The sequence below is a fragment of the Rattus norvegicus genome, chromosome X (genome assembly GCF_036323735.1).
Source record: "Rattus norvegicus strain BN/NHsdMcwi chromosome X, GRCr8, whole genome shotgun sequence".
Taxonomy (NCBI): domain Eukaryota; kingdom Metazoa; phylum Chordata; class Mammalia; order Rodentia; family Muridae; genus Rattus; species Rattus norvegicus.
In genome coordinates, this window is record NC_086039.1 from 143,656,458 (window position 1) to 143,678,284 (window position 21,827).

Genomic DNA, 21,827 nt, shown 5'->3' on the forward strand with positions numbered 1-21,827 from the left:
AGAGAACTTTGGATGTTGCTCTCCAGGAACTATCCTCACTGACCTAGCACTCTCCAAGGAAGGCAATCACAGTTACTAGGTCTCAGGGATCTGCCTATCTCCATGTGCCAGTGTTTGGGTTAAAGTACATGCCACCATGCTGAGCCTTTTGTAGGTAGTTCACGAGGTCAAACTTATATTCCTATGCTTTTAAGGGAAACACTTTTCTGACTGACCTTTATTTCCAGCCCCCCCGCCCCCACCTTCGGAACCTTTTAGCATTAGTGTTAAAGGTGGTAAATTCAATATGAAATTTCCAATTCTTTTGCCTCTGTGGAACAGTTTACACAGTAAAAGTAAACACTAAATCTCATGTATAGACCAACAAAATATAAAATAAAACATGCACCTTTTTGTGTTCTAAATTCCTAGGCAATGTTGTTTCTGTTGGCCCTAAAATCAGAATACTTACAGAACCATTTTCATATGCCATGTATTCAGGAAAAGTGGACAGGGGACTAGCTGTGACTTATATTAAAAGGTTTTTTCACATTTTAAGGACAGGGATAAAATGAGAGATTGCTCCTTGGCTCTGCCTAACAAACAGATGCTTCTTTAATGATAGTTTTGAGCTGGATGAAAAGGCTTCTCTGTACCAGCAAATACAAGTTCATCATTTTATGGATGGAAAGCCTCTATTAGTTATATATTAGAAAATAAACATATGATTTGCTTCTGTTTTCTGACACAGCTTCTAACACAGCAGAGTGGTAAGAAGTGAGATGACAAGTCACTGAGTGTGTTGCTTATAATCAACATGCTCTGACAAAAGGGGTGTCCCCACTAGATATTCCTGTGTTTTTCTGGTAGATGATGATAGAGGACTATACAATATCTGCTACCACAGATGCTTCTATATTCCCTTCTCATTTCCCAGACCATCTCAACTTTTTTCTTTTTTAATTGGATGCAATCAGGGTGAAACTACTGAATGATGGGCCTGGTGGTACAGGCCTATGATTTCAGGTACTAAGGAACCTAAGGTTGGGATATTACTAAGGCCTGTCTAACCTACAGAGTGAGTTCAAGGCCAGCATGGATATTTTAGTGAGACCCTGTCTCAAAAAAGGAAAAATGCTAGATATAGACTAGTAGTAAGAGACTTGTTTAGCATGTGTGAAATCCTTAGTTCAATTTCCAGTACTGAAAAGCCAACTATATATAAAAGCACACACACATACACACACACACACACTAACAACAACAACTAAAACCCAAAATGAACCCCAACCAGTGCTAGATGTACAGAAAATTCATAAGCAAGAAGTTTTTGGTTTTTCATTTCTTTCTGTAGGAAATAGGACTCAAGGTTCCATAATTGCTAAGGAAATACTCCATACTGAAGTACACCGTCACATCCTATGTTTTAAAACCTTTAACTTCTAAGGAGCTTATGATGTAATGAGTTGTACCTTTACCATGCTCGGAACTAGTTGTACAGTTAAGTAATCACATCTCCACACAACTTCAGTCTATCTGCATGGGGAATGAGGGAAGGGTTCCTCTCGACTAGTTGCCTATAGTCTACCTAAGCACAATAGACAAGCCTAATCACAGTTCTCAATGTGAGAAAGTTTAGATATTTAGGAAAAGAGGAATCATAGCTTTGGGTCACATATGAATAAATAGATTATGCCCTGAGGGCAATCTAATACAACTTAGTATCTTAAAAGGGACTCAGAGAAAGAGAGGACAGTCTCCTAATTCAATCAAATATAAGCCTCTTACTCCTAATTTTAGAATTGTTTTTGATGAAGCCTCTATTTCTCAGTATTCTCACCCTGAGAGACATTGTGGATGATGAACTAGAATAGTTATTAATGATTGAATAGAATTCTAGTAATGCCTCACTATCATTTGAGGTTGTATATCCTCTGGCTATAAAGCGATGGGTTTCTGAAAATGACAACAGTTTATTATATATTATGAAAAATCTATTTACTATTAATCTCTGTCTTCCCAATACAACCAAAACCTCTGGTAACTCTAGAAAGAGATCTGTATGTTTTGTATACTAATGAGATAATGACTGGTGGCCCTACAAAACTAGATACCCTTTTGAATAGAGGCAAGTTGCTGAAGAAAGTAAGACATTAATTAAATATCTGGAATTTTTACCTCCATCTCATAACCCCTGCAGTGCGGGGCAGGGTGGGGTGGGGTGGGGTGGGGTAAAAGAGGTTAAGGTAATCGCCAATGGTTGATGATTCAACCATTATGTTTTGTTACTTCTCCTGAATCCTCAAAACAAGATAACTGGTCATGTGGAGATTTCCTGAAGGCTGGCACAATGGATTGTATTCCTTCCCACGTAACTTGTGCTATGCATGTCTTTCATTTGGCTACTCCTCCTTTTTTTGATAAATATTTAAATATAATGATAAGCAATATTGTTTCTATGAGTTTTCTAGATCATGCTGTCAAATTAGTGAAATTCAATTAAGGGTCTGTGGTAATGTTGATTTAAAACTCTGTGGTCAAAATCACAAAGAACAGCATGCACTTGTGATGGGTATGTGAATGATGATGGTAGTGTGGAACTTAGGCTTCGATTTGTATCTTCAGGTAGACAGTATCAGAACTGGAACTCACGGGAGAATTTGGCCTGTGTGTCTAAACTACTGTACCTCCACATATTGTGACAGTGTTGTGTTGAATTACTCTCAGTAGTGAAGGAAAAAAATTAAACTTTTCTGCTCTTTTGGTGTAGTTGGTTACTAACAGGGATTAAAAAGAACTCCTGAACTAGACTAAACACAAAATAGGTGAAGTTACCTCTTTGTAACTTAAACAAAACAAATACCAAATGCTTTAACTTAGAGCAACCCTTAGACTAGAGCCCTGACTTATTAGTTATAAGCCTTGATAAAAAATCTCTTCATTTTTCTTTTTTTTCTTTTTTTTTTTTTTGGTTCTTTTTTTCAGAGCTGGGGACCGAACCCAGGGCCTTGCGCTTCCTAGGCAAGCGCTCTACCACTGAGCTAAATCCCCAACCCCTTCATTTTTCTATAAAGTAAAATACTTGATGTATATAAGACTATACTGACTAAAGATAAGTTTAACAATAAATATGCCCCACCTACTACATACATGTTGATGAATACTGTTAATGTTAGGTCCTGTTCTACTTCTCATTCCCATGCTCCCAGAAATAAGACTCAGACTGAAAATATATTTACAAACACAATGGGCATTTAGCTAAGCTCTTCCCTGACTAGATATAACTTAAAATAACCCCTTTATTCTAGCCTACATTCTACCACGTGGCTGGTTACCTGTGCTCAAGTGTCATCTTGTTGCATCTTCCTGGCAAATCTCCCATACCTGGTTCTATTTTAGAATTCTTTTTTATCTCCTGGATGTCCCACTGTCTATTTCCTGCCTAAGGCATAGGCCATAGGCATTTGATTGGCAGGTGATGCATCCATACAATACATAAGATATTCTTTCTAAAGAATACTATAATTCATTTGACTGATATTAGTCTTAAGATTATTTCTATTGCCCCATTAACTCTGGATTTTCTTATTAATTATGACTCTACTAATAAAGTAAGTCTATTACGTTTGCCCAAGCAGGTAGTGGATAATTTGAGGGTTTTTTTTAACTTCATAATAGTAACTTCATGATACAGAACACATCCCGGGTACATGTTAGGAACTCAAAATAACTGTATTGGATTAGTTGAATCAAGTTATAACTTAAGAATGATAGTGTCATATAATTAGATACAGTCACAAGATGGAAGGAATATAAAGAGGGCTAGTTCCACAACTTTTTCAAGATCTACTAAAACTACTCAGTTTTAGGAAAGATTAGTACTTTAGCATAAAATATCTTATAATTTTCTAACTGAATTAAGAATCTGTTCTTTTATTTCTTACACCAAGCACTGTCTGAATAAATATCTTCCTATACTTTTTTTAATACTAAAGCATTGCTAAAGCAATATTTACTATGGCCTTGATAGCAATAAACTGATACTACCTTTAGTAACATAAGAGCTCCACAGCTGGAATTGTTACTCATAAGAGAGGAGATTGGTTATACTTAATTTTATGTGTAACAGTCCATTGAATGTTAAATAGCCTAAGAAACTATTTCAAGACTTCTTTGCATTTTTATTCTGGTACTTTCTACACATACAAGCTAATAATGATTCCAAGTTATTTAGGCATCATACTAATTAAAGAAGTAATCTGCCATTAACTTTGTGATTTGAAGAAATGATAACATTGCTTGATACAAGAAATGCAGTTTGGTTGGGAAACTGAATGGAAATTGAAACAACTGCAGTAGTTTCTTTCCACTGATCAAATTTACTAGATCATTACCCAAAGCTCTACTTTACTGCCTATATTCTTAATACCATCTAGACAATAAGAGTCAGACAGAGTGTTCATATAGGTAGTATGTATACTGGGGAAGACGAAATGTGAAAGAATGAGTAAGAGTCCTAGCAAGAAGAACCTGCCCTAGGCATCCTGTCTGCCTCTATAATGTATGAAGGTTAAACTACGGAGTGATAGCTATTAAATTTGCACCGATTGCTGAGGCTAGCCTCCATTTCTGATTCTAGATAGGGAAATCCCTATAGTCAGGCAACAAACATGACACACATTTACTTAGCGGATGGTAGAAGCTGGTAGCTTCTGCATTTGTATGTTTTCTTATGCCAAAAGTCTTTAATTGGGATTAAAGTAACTGCTCAACCTCGCCCATGTGCAAATATGAGGCTTAAATAAAGCTGTCTGTCATCAACTGTAGCAGCTCAGCTCAATTAATAAAAGAATCTTCAGGAAATATCCATGGGAAATGCCACTTGTTCGCTTATTTCTTGTACCATTTCAGGATTTCCAGAATCTATGAGGAATGTAGACTCCAGGGTTTTCGCTACCAGTATCCTGAAATTACTTCTAAACAGAGAAGTATGTGCAAATTCCTTCTGTCTTTTTCAATGTCAATCGCGAAATGATACTGTAGCTTAGGCAAAGATTGTGTTAAGAAGGGAAAAAGGGGCTAGAGAGATTAGCTCAGTGGTTAAGAGCACTGACTTGTCTTCCAGGGAACCTAGGTTCATTTCTAGCAGCCACATTGTACCTTATAACCATTTGCAACTCTAAATCTTAGAGAATCTGATGTCCTATTCTGGATTCCAAACACACTATGCACACATTGTCCAGAAACATACATGAAGCCAGGATATCCATAAACTAAAATAAAAATGAAGGTTAAAAATTAAGATAGGCAGATATAGAGAGTATGAGATGTAGAAAGGCTAAATTCAGGGAGAGTTTTGAGGTATAGATGCAAATCAGCACTATTTCAAACAAATGTGAGGCTTTGTCCTAGCCACCTTTTCATTGCTGAGATTTGGATTTTCTAGTCACAGAAATATTTATACCACTCTAATGTAACTATCATGAGAATTAACTGAAAACCAAAAAATTCCCTTCAACTATAAACAAAATTACATAATACACAGCAAATTTAGAAAAGGGGAAATCTTTCTCAATTCTAATAAGAATGCCAAGTCAATTCTCAAGTCTATATTGATCTACTTGGGAAACTGAGACAGGAAGATCACAAAGTGAAGACTGGTCTAGGGTACCACGTGAGTTCAAAGACTACCTGTGCAATTAAGCAAGTCCCTGTCTCACATAAAGACGCAAATGATACATTCTGACCCAGTGGTAGAGCGCTTGCCTACATTTCTTGGTATCTCAGGTTCAGTCCCAAGACCAATACAAGACACTAATGAGCAAAGCACTTAAAAAGTCATTGATTAAATCACAGGTTATACTTCATTAGAAAATAAAGGCATGTATCTTAGAAACAAGGGCAGTGTCCTGGTTACCCTGTTATATGAAGCAAGTATACTGGGATATGGTATATGGGATATGGGTAAGGAAAGGACATGCCTTCATGTTTTCCTCCCATTTACATTTTTATATTGGAATAAACATAGTTTGCTAGGTCTATGTTCAATATCATAGACATGTACCCAGAAAACTTCATTACAGGATAATTGTGGTTAACAAATATGCATGTGTAAAATAGCTATAATTTATTACACCTCATTCTATTTAGAAATGATTATAGGAAGTAATGAAAACCACATTTCATGTTCATAATCTAAGAGTATCACTTAGTGAATTTTTATATAGATTTCTATAATATTCATATTTAATGTATAAACTTTATCCTTTGTAAAAATACTACCAAGAATAACTGAAGTGGAAGTTGTGAAAATATTACAAATCTTTAATTATTAGTCTGCATTAAAGTTTTTTCTTTGAATTACATGTCGATAAAATTAATGGTTACATATATCAGTATTCCAGACTAGAAAAGGTTTTTACTATAATAGTTTATCTTAAGCAAAAACTGTGTTCTCACCTGACCAAGTTCTTCATTAAGGTCTGATGTGTTAACCAAGGCTCCTTCATTAATTTCTTCATCAAAAAAGTCTTTGTCCCATGAAATAAAGAATGACCCTAAAAATTTCTGCATTTCTACTGTGACATACATGGAGACAGGTATAATGAAGTTGAAGAGAACCATGAATGATAAAAAGTCAGTGAACATTTTCAAAACCTAAAATAAGAGATGGTTCATGTTAATTAGATTCACAGCCTCCTTAGATAAATATAATATAAAATGGCTTTCTTTCCATTTCAATGCTTAACACACTATTAATAGAAAGAAACTGCCTAATGACGCTATAGCATTATAGTCACAATTGTTAGTATTAAGAACATTTTAGAGCACTATGAATTTTATCTATATTTTTCAGTGTATAGGCTTTCTACTTTAATACTTTTTCACCTCATTAAGTCCTAAGTTCCTCTCACCCATAGAGGGAAACATTCAAAGTTCATATGTAGATATCAACACAAGTTCATATTGAATTAAAATGCCAGAAAGTTCATTACCTTTCAAATCGCTTAACAAAAGAGTTAAACAAACATAGACATAAAGTAAAAACAAATCTAAATCAAAAGGTATCATTTTTTGAGCAGTGTTTCAGTAAAGGGCAGCCTAATCACAAAAGAGTTCACACCTTAAAAGTTTCCCGTTCCTTCTGAGTCTTTTGGTTATACCAAGGCTCATCATTGTAGGGGGTACTTTGCCAAACATACTTTAGAGTTGTGCATACTGCAGCTTTGGTCAGTAAGATAAATAAATAAACAATCAAGAAGGCATTAATAGATCTGAAAAGCAAGCAAAATAAACATTTTAATTAGTTTAGGCTTAGCTAATCTAAAGCTTCTCCTATGTATGTTATATAATCAAAGTCCTATATTTTATGTAAGATCTTTAATTATCACAACTGAAGAATCACTGTTAAGTGGCAAAATGGAAAATCTAGCCCTGACTGTTTACTGATCACTAATGTTCCCCAAGGCACAATATCTGGCTAGTCAAATACACCTTTACTAAGGGTCCTGTAAGAAAACTGGAAATGGACATGTCCCTTTGTTTTAGTACCTGCCTTACCTCTATGGAAAGTGCACTGTCCCTCCCTGCCAAAAGGCTAAATATTTCAAATTGAAGTTAGAATAGCAAACGTGAACCTCAAGCTGAACATTTATTCTCAGCTTTATTTGACAGCACAATTCTGGATAAGACACAATGAATCATCTCCATGCCTACAAAAGGAAAAGTATGTTTGGCATAGTGATGTCTATAAATCCCAGTAGTTGGATTTATATTGGCAGGAGGATTACATTATCAACATCATTCTCATCATGTAGCTAGTTTAAAATCAGATTGGGCTGCATGAGACACACATTCTGTCTGTCTGTCTGTCTGTCTGTCTGTCTGTCTGTCTGTCTCTCACACCCTCCCCCCCCCACATGCACATGCACACTCCCACACAAATAGGCACTCACACAGATACACAAAAAAATTTAATTAAAATCGAATTTAATTTAAAAAATAATTAAATTAAAAAGAGACGCCTCTGCATTGCAATGCCTATCTGAGCAATCATGTAGCAACCAACTTACCCATGTCAACTAAAGGACCCCAAATACAGGAACAAAAGGAAAAGAATTTACAGTTTAGGTAAATGGTGCCGTTTAAAAACTATGTAAGTTTACTTAAGTTATGTATTATCTTGGAGATACTTTCTTCATTTGTAGAGTTGGAAGACCCTAACATAAATTACTTCATAGAATTATTCATAGTATTGAATCAAATCAGAAATAAATCAATGAAAACCAATTCAGAAGCAGGAACAGGTGTGGCTACTGTTATTGTGGGTTCTGAATTTCTGCTATTGTTACTGGGAGTTACTGAAGAAGTAACTCTGTCAATCAATAACGACTAAAATGAAACAGTGGTTCATACTAACTTTTCAACAGCAGAACGTTTCTGAGATTTCCCTTGGTAATTCAAAGCCATTTTGGTTTCCATCCCAGTGTAAACAGCAACTCCTAAAGAATAGCAGAATGTAACACAAACCTGGTTATACGTAAATTTGTTAGCCAACTTCCTACCTATTTGGTTTGTGAATTTTTCAGTCTTTAAAATTTAAATAGGATACCATGTCATACTCATGTCAATTTATTATCCTGTAAATTCACAGCACAAATATACAGTGAGAATAAAAGGCAGGTATCTGTCATGCTCATTTTAAACATGCATTATTTTTTCATAGACTTTAAGAAACATTTTAACAGTATATTTTTAAATTTGTTCACCATATATCTTCTTGGTATTTTTAAGTGTGGCTCCTTTCAGCAAAAGATTTTCAGGTCCCAAAGACCTAAATAAAAACAAGCACATTATTTAAACACTGTATAAAACCATGGACACTGGGGACAGATTTTTGCCCTAACACACACCTATCTCCAAGGGGTTCAGAATGTCTCTATTTGCACCATATGCTTACTCCCCAGGAAAAGAAGAATGATCCTTCCATCTGAAGTGACTTGAGGGTGCAGCACAGATGGGAGCACAGTACAGGAGAAGCCAGAAACAGAGGTTAAAAAATGCACAGAAGGATCAAAAGATTATTATTCATAGATAGCAAGACAAGAGCTACAAGAAGTGAGAAATAGAGGGTCACAGATAAAAAGCTGGGAAGGCAAATGCCAAGCTGCATAAACACAATGACGTCTTTGTAGTAAATAAAACTGATTTCTGGGGGATTAAGGCAAAGTGAAAAACCGAGGCAATTAATTACATGATAAAAGAGGAAAGAAAGCATCCTGTTGGTATACATTGCTTGATAAATGATAAACTTCATATTTTACTTAGTCCCAAGAAATTCTTCTAGCACTTTCCTCATTGTCTAGAGCCTTACTTGCTCTCCCATAAACCACTATTCTTCCAGCTTTTTTTCACTCTTGTTATACATTATACAACCAAGGAAAATATATGCAATGTCTAGAACAGGTTTGGGAAAGCAGTCTAACAGGTACAGAACTCTGCTCTTTTATAAATTTATTTTTAAATTAAAACTTATGTATATAATCATTCCATTTGTGTGGATGCACTTTGCCACAGAGTGTGTATGTGCAGCAGTCAGAGGACAACTTTTTATTCTTTCCTTTCATCTTTAAAGTGTGCTCTGGGGATTGAATTGGGAGGCTAGGCATTTGCAGGAAGTGTCTTTATTTGCTGGAACATTTGGCTGGTCCCATGGAGCTCTGTTTTTATGGAAAGCCTATGTATTTCTTTCAATAATAATCTACCCAACACAGAGGAACTCTACCACCACAACCCTAATTAACCAGAAGGTTACTTAGCTATATTCTTTTACTGTATTTAAGGAATGGCATTTGACTATTTTAGTGCATTTGAAAGAGAATATCCCTCCTTTCAAAAGGATAGATAAAAGGAATAACAAACTAACCTGGCAACAGCCTCAATACTATTACTATAGATACTGATTCGCCCAACAAACCTGTTAAAACAAAACAAAACAACATAATAGCAAGTACAAAATCCAAATACCACAATTGGAAATTCATCAAATTACAAATAATGAAAAAAATTCTGAATAAATTGAAAATTCAATGAAAATTCTAAGCTTCTGAAAAAAGTCAAAATTATGAATTACATAAAATTTAAATGTAACCTTTAAAATAATATTACAAATTTAAAAGTATATATTTTAAATTAACTAAAATTCTACTTGGCTATACATAAACACAATACCTTATATGATACTTTTCTATAATTAACGTGGCTTATATTTTAAATTCATGTGAAGAAGAATGGTTTTGGTACTATAATTTTCAAAACAAGTATTTAAAGTGTTTTTTTTTTTTAAAGAATGACAGAGAGTGATAGGAAGCTTTTACTAAACCACAGATTTCTGGGTCCTATCCTTAAATTTCTGTGTCAGATTCTTAAGTGATACTGGTATGGCTGGTCCCAGGTTGAACTTTTGAGACTTACAAACAACTCCATGAAAATGTTGAGCTTGTATCTGACAACTGATCTGATACACGCACTTGATATGGCTGGATATAAGATAGCCTACATTTCTGCGAAGTAGGACAAAAAGGCCTAACCCCTCCTTAATGAGACTATAATACTTTGTAATTTACATTAGTGTTTCCTTTATATAAAAGATTTTTATTACTATAATATACTATATGGCTTAAATACTTTTAAAACATTTTGATTTTCAAAATATTTTTGGTCTTTGGTAATTTCATACAATGTCCTGTTTTTTGATCTTATTTGATCCAAGCAACTTCTTCCTGATTCATAACCACATCTCTACAAACCTGAATGCTCTATTTTAAGAAGGTATTTAGTTTTAATTATATGAAATACATCTATCTCTTTGTGTGTTTGTGCATGTAAATGCAAGTGCCCAAAGAAATCAGAAGCATTAGATCCAAGTTATAGGTGGTAAGGTGTAGTTATTAATGCATGTGTTATGTAAGCTCTTAACCACTGAGTTATCTCAGTAATGCCTCAGTTTAAATAGTTTTATATATAAAGTATGAAGATCTATTCACTCATTCTATATTAACAGTGAAATACTCTACTGGACAGATATTGAAACTATAATAAACTAAACGGTCACATTCTTTGACGTATGATAAGGCAATTGATAAATATAGTGATAAGTGAATTGATAAATACAGTAAAATAATTGCTATTAGAATGTTAGAAATACATTCTGAAGTCACAATTTACCTACACTAAATTCTCTTTCATATTTAAGGCATTAAAAATCTGTGAATTTCTCTTATAAATATGCAAGTATATATATGCATGTGAAAAATACATATATTCTCATGTAGAATAAGCTACCCTTTTCCTGTGATTTCATGAACTTTACATATATCTCTATTACTGTACTATTAGCTTAGCTTTATTAATTGATATCCTTTGCTTACTGAATTTCTTAAAGATGAAGAAATGTTTTGTTTGGTTTTGGTTTGAGACAGGGTTTCTCTGTGTAACAGCTCTGGCTGTCCTGGAATTCACTCTGTAGACCAGGCTGGGTTCAGACTCACAGAGATTTGCTTGCCTCTGCCTCTCAAGTACTGAAATTAAGGCATGCACCACCACTGCCCAGCTGTGGCTCTAGCTCTTAGTGCCAAGGTGAACAGAAAAAAGAAAAAGAGGAAACAAAGATTGAAAGGGGAGCCAACATTCTCATAAGACAGTAATTTTCTCTTCTGCTCCATATTAGAGAAAACAAATTCCAGCCACTTGGTGTTCCAACATGAATTAAAATTATGGGTTGTTTATATAGCAAATATTATGTGCAACAGTGATATAAAATGAAACTAATAAAAAACTGATACTATATCCTCAGCAGTACCATACCCTAATCAAACTAATGACTCCTAGATTTCAATGGCAAAGTTTGTGACAAACCACAATGAATGTTTATCAGAAACCTACATCCAAGAGCCAGAAGAAAGCATACCATGTTACTGGTCTCTGAACTTAAGTTTATGGTGAACAACAGATAGCCTACTTGCAATCTTCACTTCATCATACTCGTGAACAAGAGTGGATGGCCTGCCTAATAACTGGACCTATTTTCTTTGTTCATGTTGGCTACAATGCGAAAGGTTTATTTTTGTTTTAATTAACTCTAGATACTCTATTAGTTCAATAAATGAAGCTTGTAGTAACCATCTAAAAGACTGATCCAAGTAACTAAAAGAAAACAAAACAAAAAAAAAAAACCCATTAGATGTTTGGGCCCATAATGGTTTATCTTAGGCTGGTAGTGAGCAAGGCTAATTTGATTCGTCTCCCTTACATGGAGGAAGAACAGCTCATAAAAACATACATAAGAGCAAGCTGGTAAGTAAGCAGTGGGTATTTCTTTATAGGAAAACAAGAAGCAGAGACAACAGACAGCAGTAAGGTGAAGCAAGATCTTCTTACTTGTAGAGGTCAGGTTGCGGCTGCTCACATTCAATGGCTGCTCGGAGATTATCAATGGATTCGGCTGTACACAATTCAATGGTATCTCGCACTGCATAATGTGTCTATAAGAAAGCAGAAGATAATCAAATATAAAGTATTTCTTTTTTATACCTGTATAAACAACTGATTCCAGAAGCAGCTTGTTTATCCTTTGAGTAGAGGAAGGCTACTGATTTATTTGAGTTAATTTTACACCCAGCTGCTTTGCTGAAGGTGTTTGTCAGGTTTAGGAGTTCTCTGGTGGAACTTCTGGAATCACTCAAGTATACTATTTTGACTTCTTCCTTTCCAATTTGTATCCCTTTGACCTCCTTTCATTGTGTGATTTCTCTGGCTACGACTTCGAGTACTATATTGAATAAGTAGGAAGAGAGTGGGAAGCCTTGTCTAGTCCCTGATTTTATTGGGATTGCTTCAAGTTTCTCTCCATTTACTTTGATGTTGGCTACTGGTTTGCCGTATATTGCTTTTACTATCTTTAGGTATAGGCATTAAAATTCTGATCTTTCCAAGATTTTTAACCTGAAGGAGTGTTGAATTTTATCAAATGCTTTCTCAGCATCTAATAAGATGATCATGTGTTTTTTTTCATTGAGTTTGTGTATATAGTGGATTATGTTGATGGATTTCCATATATTGAACCATGCCTGCATCTCTGGGATGAAGCCTACTTGATCATGATGGATGATCATTTTGATGTGTTCTTGGATTCAGCTTCCAAGAATTTTATTGAGTATATTTATGTTGATATTCATAAGGGAAATTGGTCTGAAGTTCTCTTTCTTTGTTGGGTCTTTGTGTGGTTTAGATATAAGCATTAATTGTGGTTTCATAGAAGGAATTGGGTAGTGTTTCTTCTGTTTCTATTTTGTGGACTAGTTTGAACAGTACTGGTATTAGGTCTTCTATGAAGGTCTGATAGAATTCTGCATTAAACCCATCTGGTCCTGGGTTTTCTTTGGTTAGGAGATATTTAATGACTGCTTTTATTATTTAGAAGATAGAGACTGTTTAGATGGTTTATCTGATCCTGATTTAACTTTGGTACCTAGCATCTGTGTAGAAAATTGTACATTTTATCCAGATTTTCCACTTTTGTTGAATATAGGTTTTTGCAGTAGGATCTAATGGTTTTTTGAATTTCCTCAGTTTCTGTTTTGTCTCCCTTTTCATTCCTGATTTTGTTAACTTGGATACTCTCCCTGTGCCCTCTGGTTAGTCTGCCTAAGGATTTGTCTAGCTTGTTTATTTTCTCAAGGAACCAGATCCTGGTTTTGTTGACTCTTTGTATAGTTCTTTTTTTTCTCCTTTGTTGATTTCAGCTCTGAGTTTGATTATTTCCTACTGTCTACTCCTCTTAGGTGTATTTGCTTCTTTGTGTTCTAGAGCTTACAAGTATGCTGTCAAACTGCTGACATATGCTCTCTCCTGTTTCTTTTTGGAGCCACTCAGAGCTATGAGTTTTGCTCTTAGCAGTTCTTTTACTGTGTCCTATAAGTTTGGGTATACTGTGCCTTCATTTTCATTAAATACTAAAAAGTCTTTAATTTCCTTCTTTATTTCTTCCCTGACCAGGTTATCATTGAATAGAACATTGGCCAGCTTCTATTTGTATGAGACTTTCTGTTGTTTTTGTTGTTATTAAAGACCAGCCTTAGTCCTTTGCAAGCTGACAGGATGCATGGGATCATTTCAATCTTCTTATATCTGTTGAGGCCCGTGTTGTGACTGATTGTGGTCAATTCTGGAGCAGGTACCATGAGGTGCTAAGAAGATATTTGATATTTTCTTTTGTTTTAGAAGGAAATGTTCTGTAGATATCTGTTAAATCCATTCAGTTAGTTTCTCTGTTGAATACTATTCTTATACTATAAACGACCAGAAAGGCATCCTTGCCTCAAAAGCATTTCATAGGGAAAAGGAAAGCAATTAAAACGTTCCTTGACACTGACGCTTGAGAGTATTACACTTGTAGCATGTATATAATTAATTCAAATTCACATGAAGATTTGAAGAAATCATTAATGGTTCCATTACACAAACAGATGTTTTTTACATAATTTAAGTAATGATTTTGAAAATGTTCAACATGTGTATGCTTTAGATAGAAGCAAGAAAAGAGTGTCTTAGCTTCTGTAATGAAAAGGGTACTGTCAATAATAGGACAACACAGCAAACAACAGATTGGGAAAAGATCTTTACCAATCCTACACCTGATAGAAGGCTATTATTCAATATATACAAAGAACTCAAGAAGTTAAACGCCAGAGAATCAAATAACCGATTAATAAATAGGGCACAGAGCTAAACAAAGAATTCTCAACTGAGGAATATCAAATGGCTGAGAAGCACCTAAAGAAATGTTCAACATCTTTAGTCATCAGGGAAATGCAAATCAAAATAACCCTGAGATTCCACCTCACACCAGTCAGAATGGCTAAGAGCAAAACTCAGGTGACAGCAGATGCAAGGATGTGGACAAAGAGGAACACTCCTCCATTGTTGAACTGTAAGCTGGTACAACCACTCTGGAAATCAGTCTGGCAGTTCCCCAGAAAATTGGACATTGTACTACCTGAGGAACCACCTTTATGACTCCTGGGTATATACCCAAAAGATGCTCCAACATATAACAAAGACATGTGCTCCATTATGTTCATAGCAGCCTTCTTTATAATAGCCAGAAGCTGGAAAGAACCCAGATGCCCTTCAACAGAGGAATGGATACAGAAAATGTGGTACATCTACACAATGGAGAATTATTCAGCTATTAAGAACAATGAGTACATGAAATTATTAGGCAAGTGGATGGAACTAGAAAATATCACCCTGAGTGAGGTAACCCAGTCACAAAAGATCACACATGGTATGCTCTCACAGCACACCATTAGATTAGTGGATATTAGCCCCAAAGCTCACAATAGTCAAGATAAAATTCACAGACCACATAAATCTCATGCACACCACCAAAGTGTGGATGCTTCAGTCCTTCTTAAAAGAGGGAACAAAAATACTCACAGGAGAAAATACAGGGACAAAGATTGGAGCAAGGTCTGAAGGAAAGGTCATCCAGAGACTGCTCCACTTGGGGATCCATCCCATCTGCAGCCACCAAACCCAGTCACTATTGCTGATGCCAAGAAGTGCTTGCTGAGAGGATCCTGATACCGGTGTCTCCTGAGAGACTCTGCCAGAGCCCTACTGATACAGGTGAGAATGCTTGCAGCTAACCATCAGACTGAGCATGGGGACCCCAACGGAGGAGTTAGAGAAAGGACCAAAGGAGCTGAAGGGGTTTGCATCCCCATAGGAACAACAAAAATATCAACAAACCAGACACCCCAGAGCCCCCAGGGACTAAACCACCATCCAATGAGTACAAATGGAAGGAACCATGGCTCGAGCAGCATATTAGCAGAGACTGGCATTGTCTGGCATCAATAAAAAGAAACCATTGGTCCTGTGAATGCTCATTTCCCTAGTGTAGGAGAATGCAGGGTGTTGAGCTGGGAGTGGGAGAAGGGAAGGGGGCATGGAAGAGGATGGAAAGGGGATAACATTTGAAACGTAAATACATGAAGTATGCAATAAAAAGACACACACACAAGTGAAAAAATTTAGTGCAGATTCAAATAATATAGCATTTATGTACAAGGGAAAGCTGGACACATAGTGTTTAGGGACACTAGAGAACTTCTTGATTTAAATTTAAAACTACTGACTGACTTTAAATTCTCTTATTTATTACCATTTCATGAATAAAAACACTGAAAATTTCTTTCTCTATACAGTATTTTCGAAATTAGAGAATTTTTAGGTAGATTTCTGTATTATATCCTGATAATCCCTAAAATGTAATTCAGTTTTTGACCAGTTGAGACACCAGCAATTTGGTGCCCTGTGTCTGAAACACAGAACCAGTAAACAGTAACAAGTAAAGCTTTTCTTTCCTTCTTCCTTTCTTCCTTGCTTCCTTCCTTCTTTCCATATTCTCCCCCCCCCCACTCTCATTTTATGTGAATGGACATTTGGGCTATGTATATTTCTGTGCACCACTTGTGTTCCTATTGCCGAACAAGAATTGGATCTCCTGGAACTGGAATTACAAATGGTTTGAGCTACTATGTACTTTCTAGGAATTGAATCTGGGTCCTCTAGAAGAACAGTTATTGCTCTTTTTTTTTTTTTATTAACTTGAGTATTTCTTATATACATTTCGAGTGTTATTCCCTTTCCCGGTCTCCGGGCAAACATCCCCCTCCCCCCTCCCCTTCCTTATGGGTGTTCCCCTCCCAACCCTCCCCCCATTGCCGCCCTCCCCCCATAGACTAGTTCACTGGGGGTTCAGTCTTAGCAGGACCCAGGGCTTCCCCTTCCACTGGTGCTCTTACTAGGATATTCATTGCTACCTATGGGGTCAGAGTCCAGGGTCAGTCCATGTATAGTCTTTAGGTAGTGGCTTAGTCCCTGGAATCTCTGGTTGCTTGGCATTGTTGTACTTTTGGGGTCTCGAGCCCCTTCAAGCTCTTCCAGTTCTTTCTCTGATTCCTTCAATAGAGTACCTATTCTCAGTTCAGTGGTTTGCTGCTGGCATTCGCCTCTGTATTTGCTGTATTCTGGCTGTGTCTCTCAGGAGCGATCTACATCCGGCTCCTGTCGGTCTGCACTTCTTTGCTTCATCCATCTTGTCTAATTGGGTGGCTGTATATGTATGGGCCACATGTGGGGCAGGCTCTGAATGGGTGTTCCTTAAGTCTCTGTTTTAATCTTTGCCTCTCCCTTCCCTGCCAAGGGTATTCTTTTTCCTCATTTAAAGAAGGAGTGAAGCATTGACATTTTGATCATCCATCTTGAGTTTCGTTTGTTCTAGGGATCTAGGGTAAATCAAGCATTTGGGCTAATAGCCACTTATCAATGAGTGCATACCATGTATGTCTTTCTGTGATTGGGTTACCTCACTCAGGATGATATTTTCCAGTTCCAACCATTTGCCTACGAATTTCATAAAGTCATTGTTTTTGATAGCTGAGTAATATTCCATTGTGTAGATGTACCACATTTTCTGTATCCATTCCTCTGTTGAAGGGCATCTGGGTTCTTTCCATTTTCTGGCTATTATAAATAAGGCTGCGATGAACATAGTGGAGCACGTGTCTCTTTTATATGTTGAGGCATCTTTTGGGTATATGCCCAAGAGAGGTATAGCTGGATCCTCAGGCAGTTCAATGTCCAATTTTCTGAGGAACCTCCAGACTGATTTCCAGAATGGTTTTACCAGTCTGCAATCCCACCAACAATGGAGGAGTGTTCCTCTTTCTCCACATCCTCGCCAGCATCTGCTGTCACCTGAGTTTTTGATCTTAGCCAATCGCACTGGTGTGAGGTGAAATCTCAGGGTTGTTTTGATTTGCATTTCCCTTATGACTAAAGATGTTGAACATTTCTTTAGGTGTTTCTCAGCCATTCGGCATTCCTCAGCTGTGAATTCTTTGTTTAGCTCTGAACCCCATTTTTTAATAGGGTTATTTGTTTCCCTGCGGTCTAACTTCTTGAGTTCTTTGTATATTTTGGATATAAGGCCTCTATCTGTTGTAGGATTGGTAAAGATCTTTTCCCAATCTGTTGGTTGCCGTTTTGTCCTAACCACAGTGTCCTTTGCCTTACAGAAGCTTTGCAGTTTTATGAGATCCTATTTGTCGATTCTTGATCTTAGAGCATAAGCCAATGGTGATTTGTTCAGGAAATTTTTTCCAGTGCCCATGTGTTCCAGATGTTTCCCTAGTTTTTCTTCTATTAGTTTGAGTGTGTCTGGTTTGATGTGGAGGTCCTTGATCCACTTGGACTTAAGCTTTGTACAGGGTGATAAGCATGGATCGATCTGCATTCTTCTACATGTTGCTCTCCAGTTGAACCAGCACCATTTGCTGAAAATGCTATCTTTTTTCCATTGGATGGTTTTGGCTCCTTTGTCAAAAATCAAGTGACCATAGGTGTGTGGGTTCATTTCTGGGTCTTCAATTCTATTCCATTGGTCTGTCTGTCTCTGTACCAATACCATGCAGTTTTTATCACTATTGCTCTGTAATACTGCTTGAGTTCAGGGATAGTGATTCCCGCTGAAGTCCTTTGATTGTTGAGGATAGCTTTAGCTATCCTGGGTTTTTTGTTATTCCAGATGAATTTGCAAATTGTTCTGTCTAACTCTTTGAAGAATTGGATTGGTATTTTGATGGGGATTGCATTGAATCTGTAGATTGCTTTTGGTAAAATGGCCATTTTTACTATATTAATCCTGCCAATCCATGAGCATGGGAGATCTTTCCATCTTCTGAGGTCTTCTTCAATTTCTTTCCTCAGTGTCTTGAAGTTCTTATTGTACAGATCTTTTACTTGCTTGGTTAAAGTCACACCGAGGTACTTTATATTATTTGGGTCTATTATGAAGGGTGTCGTTTCCCTAATTTCTTTCTCGGCTTGTTTCTCTTTTGTATAGAGGAAGGCAACTGATTTATTTGAGTTAATTTTATACCCAGCCACTTTGCTGAAGTTGTTTATCAGCTTTAGTAGTTCTCTGGTGGAACTTTTGGGATCACTTAAATATACTATCATGTCATCTGCAAATAGTGATATTTTGACCTCTTCTTTTCCGATCTGTATCCCTTTGATCTCCTTTTGTTGTCTGATTGCTCTGGGTAGAACTTCAAGAACTATATTGAATAAGTAGGGAGAGAGTGGGCAGCCTTGTCTAGTCCCTGTTTTTAGTGGGATTGCTTCAAGTTTCTCTCCATTTAGTTTAATGTTAGCAACTGGTTTGCTGTATATGGCTTTTACTATGTTTAGGTATGGGCCTTGAATTCCTATTCTTTCCAGGACTTTTATCATGAAGGGGTGTTGAATTTTGTCAAATGCTTTCTCAGCATCTAATGAAATGATCATGTGGTTCTGTTCTTTCAGTTTGTTTATATAATGGATCACGTTGATGGTTTTCCGTATATTAAACCATCCCTGCATGCCTGGGATGAAGCCTACTTGATCATGGTGGATGATTGTTTTGATGTGCTCTTGAATTCGGTTTGCCAGAATTTTATTGAGTATTTTTGCGTCGATATTCATAAGGGAAATTGGTCTGAAGTTCTCTTTCTTTGTTGTGTCTTTGTGTGGTTTAGGTATAAGAGTAATTGTGGCTTTGTAGAAGGAATTCGGTAGTGCTCCATGTGTTTCAATTTTGTGGAATAGTTTGGATAATATTGGTATGAGGTCTTCTATGAAGGTTTGATAGAATTCTGCACTAAACCCGTCTGGACCTGGGCTCTTTTTGGTTGGGAGACCTTTAATGACTGCTTCTATTTCCTTAGGAGTTATGGGGTTGTTTAACTGGTTTATCTGTTCCTGATTTAACTTCGATACCTGGTATTTGTCTAGGAAATTGTCCATTTCCTGAAGATTTTCAAATTTTGTTGAATATAGGTTTTTATAGTAAGATCTGATGATTTTTTGAATTTCCTCTGAATCTGTAGTTATGTCTCCCTTTTCATTTCTGATTTTGTTAATTTGGACAGACTCTCTGTATGCTCTCATTAGTCTGGCTAAGGGTTTATCTATCTTGTTGATTTTCTCAAAGAACCAACTTTTGCTTCTGTTGATTCTTTCTATGGTCCTTTTTGTTTCTACTTGGTTAATTTCAGCTCTGAGTTTGATTATTTCCTGCCTTCTACTCCTCCTGGGTGCATTTGCTTCTTTTTGTTCTAGAGCCTTTAGGTGTGCTGTCAAGCTGCTGACATATGCTCTTTCCTGTTTCTTTCTGCAGGCACTCAGCGCTATGAGTTTTCCTCTTAGCACAGCTTTCCTTGTGTTCCATAAGTCTGGGTATGTTGTATCTTTATTTTCATTAAATTCTAAAAAGTTTTTAATTTCTTTCTTTATTTCTTCCTTGACCAGGTTATCATTGAGTAGAGCATTGTTCAATTTCCACGTATATGTGGGCATTCTTCCCTTATTGTTATTGAAGACCAGTTTTAGGCCGTGGTGGTCCGATAGCACGCATGGGATTATTTCTATCTTTCTGTACCTGTTGAGGCCCGTTTTTTGACCAATTATATGGTCAATTTTGGAGAAAGTACCATGAGGAGCTGAGAAGAAGGTATATCCTTTTGCTTTAGGATAGAATGTTCTATAAATGTCCGTTAAGTCCATTTGGCTCATGACTTCTCTTAGTCTGTAGACATCACTGTTTAATTTCTGTTTCCATGATCTGTCCATTGATCAGAGTGGGGTGTTGAGATCTCCCACTATTATTGTGTGAGGTGCAATGTGTGTTTTGAGCTTTAGTAAGGTTTCTTTTACGTATGTAGGTGCCCTTGTATTTGGGGCACAGATATTTAGGATTGAGAGTTCATCTTGGTGGATTTTTCCTTTGATGAATATGAAGTGTCCTTCCTTATCTTTTTTGATGACTTTTAGTTGGAAATTGATTTTATTTGATATTAGAATGGCTACTCCAGCTTGCTTCTTCTGACCATTTGCTTGGAAAGTTGTTTTCCAGCCTTTCACTCTGAGGTAGTGTCTGTCTTTGTCTCTGAGGTGTGTTTCCTGTAGGCAGCAGAATGCAGGGTCCTCGTTGCGTATCCAGTTTGTTAATCTATGTCTTTTTATTGGGGAGTTGAGGCCATTGATATTGAGAGATATTAAGGAATAGTGATTATTGCTTCCCATTATATTCATATTTGGATGTGAGGTTATGTTTGTGTGCTTTCATTCTCTTTGTTTTGTTGCCAAGACGATTAGTTTCTTGCTTCTTCTAGGGTATAGCTTGCCTCCTTATGTTGGGCTTTACCATTTATTATCCTTTGTAGTGCTGGATTTGTAGAAAGATATTGTGTAAATTTGGTTTTGTCATGGAATATCTTGGTTTCTCCATCAATGTTAATTGAGAGTTTTGCTGGATACAGTAACCTGGGCTGGCATTTGTGTTCTCTTAGGGTCTGTATGACATCAGTCCAGGATCTTCTGGCCTTCATAGTTTCTGGCGAGAAGTCTGGTGTGATTCTGATAGGTCTCCCTTTATATGTTACTTGACCTTTTTCCCTTACTGCTTTTAATATTCTTTCTTTATTTTGTGCGTTTGGTGTTTTGACAATTATGTGACGGGAGGTGTTTCTTTTCTGGTCCAATCTATTTGGAGTTCTGTAGGCTTCTTGTATGTCTATGGGTATCTCTTTTTTTAGGTTAGGGAAGTTTTCTTCTATGATTTTGTTGAAGACATTTACTGGTCCTTTGAGCTGGGAGTCTTCACTCTCTTCTATACCTATTATCCTTAGGTTTGATCTTCTCATTGAGTCCTGGATTTCCTGTATGTTTTGGACCAGTAG

The 21,827-nt window shown here is 36.5% G+C and overlaps 1 protein-coding gene across 12 annotated transcripts in view; it reads right to left on the reverse strand.

The window, feature by feature from the left end:
* Atp11c (ATPase phospholipid transporting 11C) overlaps positions 1-21,827 on the reverse strand; it is a 187,645-nt gene that overhangs the window by 55,695 nt on the left and 110,123 nt on the right. For all 12 annotated transcript variants that reach the window (XM_039100444.2, XM_039100447.2, XM_039100445.2 and 9 more), the window contains 6 exons: positions 12,418-12,521; positions 9,905-9,955; positions 8,748-8,812; positions 8,399-8,480; positions 7,103-7,253; positions 6,439-6,636 (listed from right to left, as the gene is read on the reverse strand). In XM_039100444.2, coding sequence (XP_038956372.1) covers positions 6,439-6,636; positions 7,103-7,253; positions 8,399-8,480; positions 8,748-8,812; positions 9,905-9,955; positions 12,418-12,521 — 651 coding nt within the window. The remainder of the gene's footprint in view (positions 1-6,438; positions 6,637-7,102; positions 7,254-8,398; positions 8,481-8,747; positions 8,813-9,904; positions 9,956-12,417; positions 12,522-21,827) is intronic.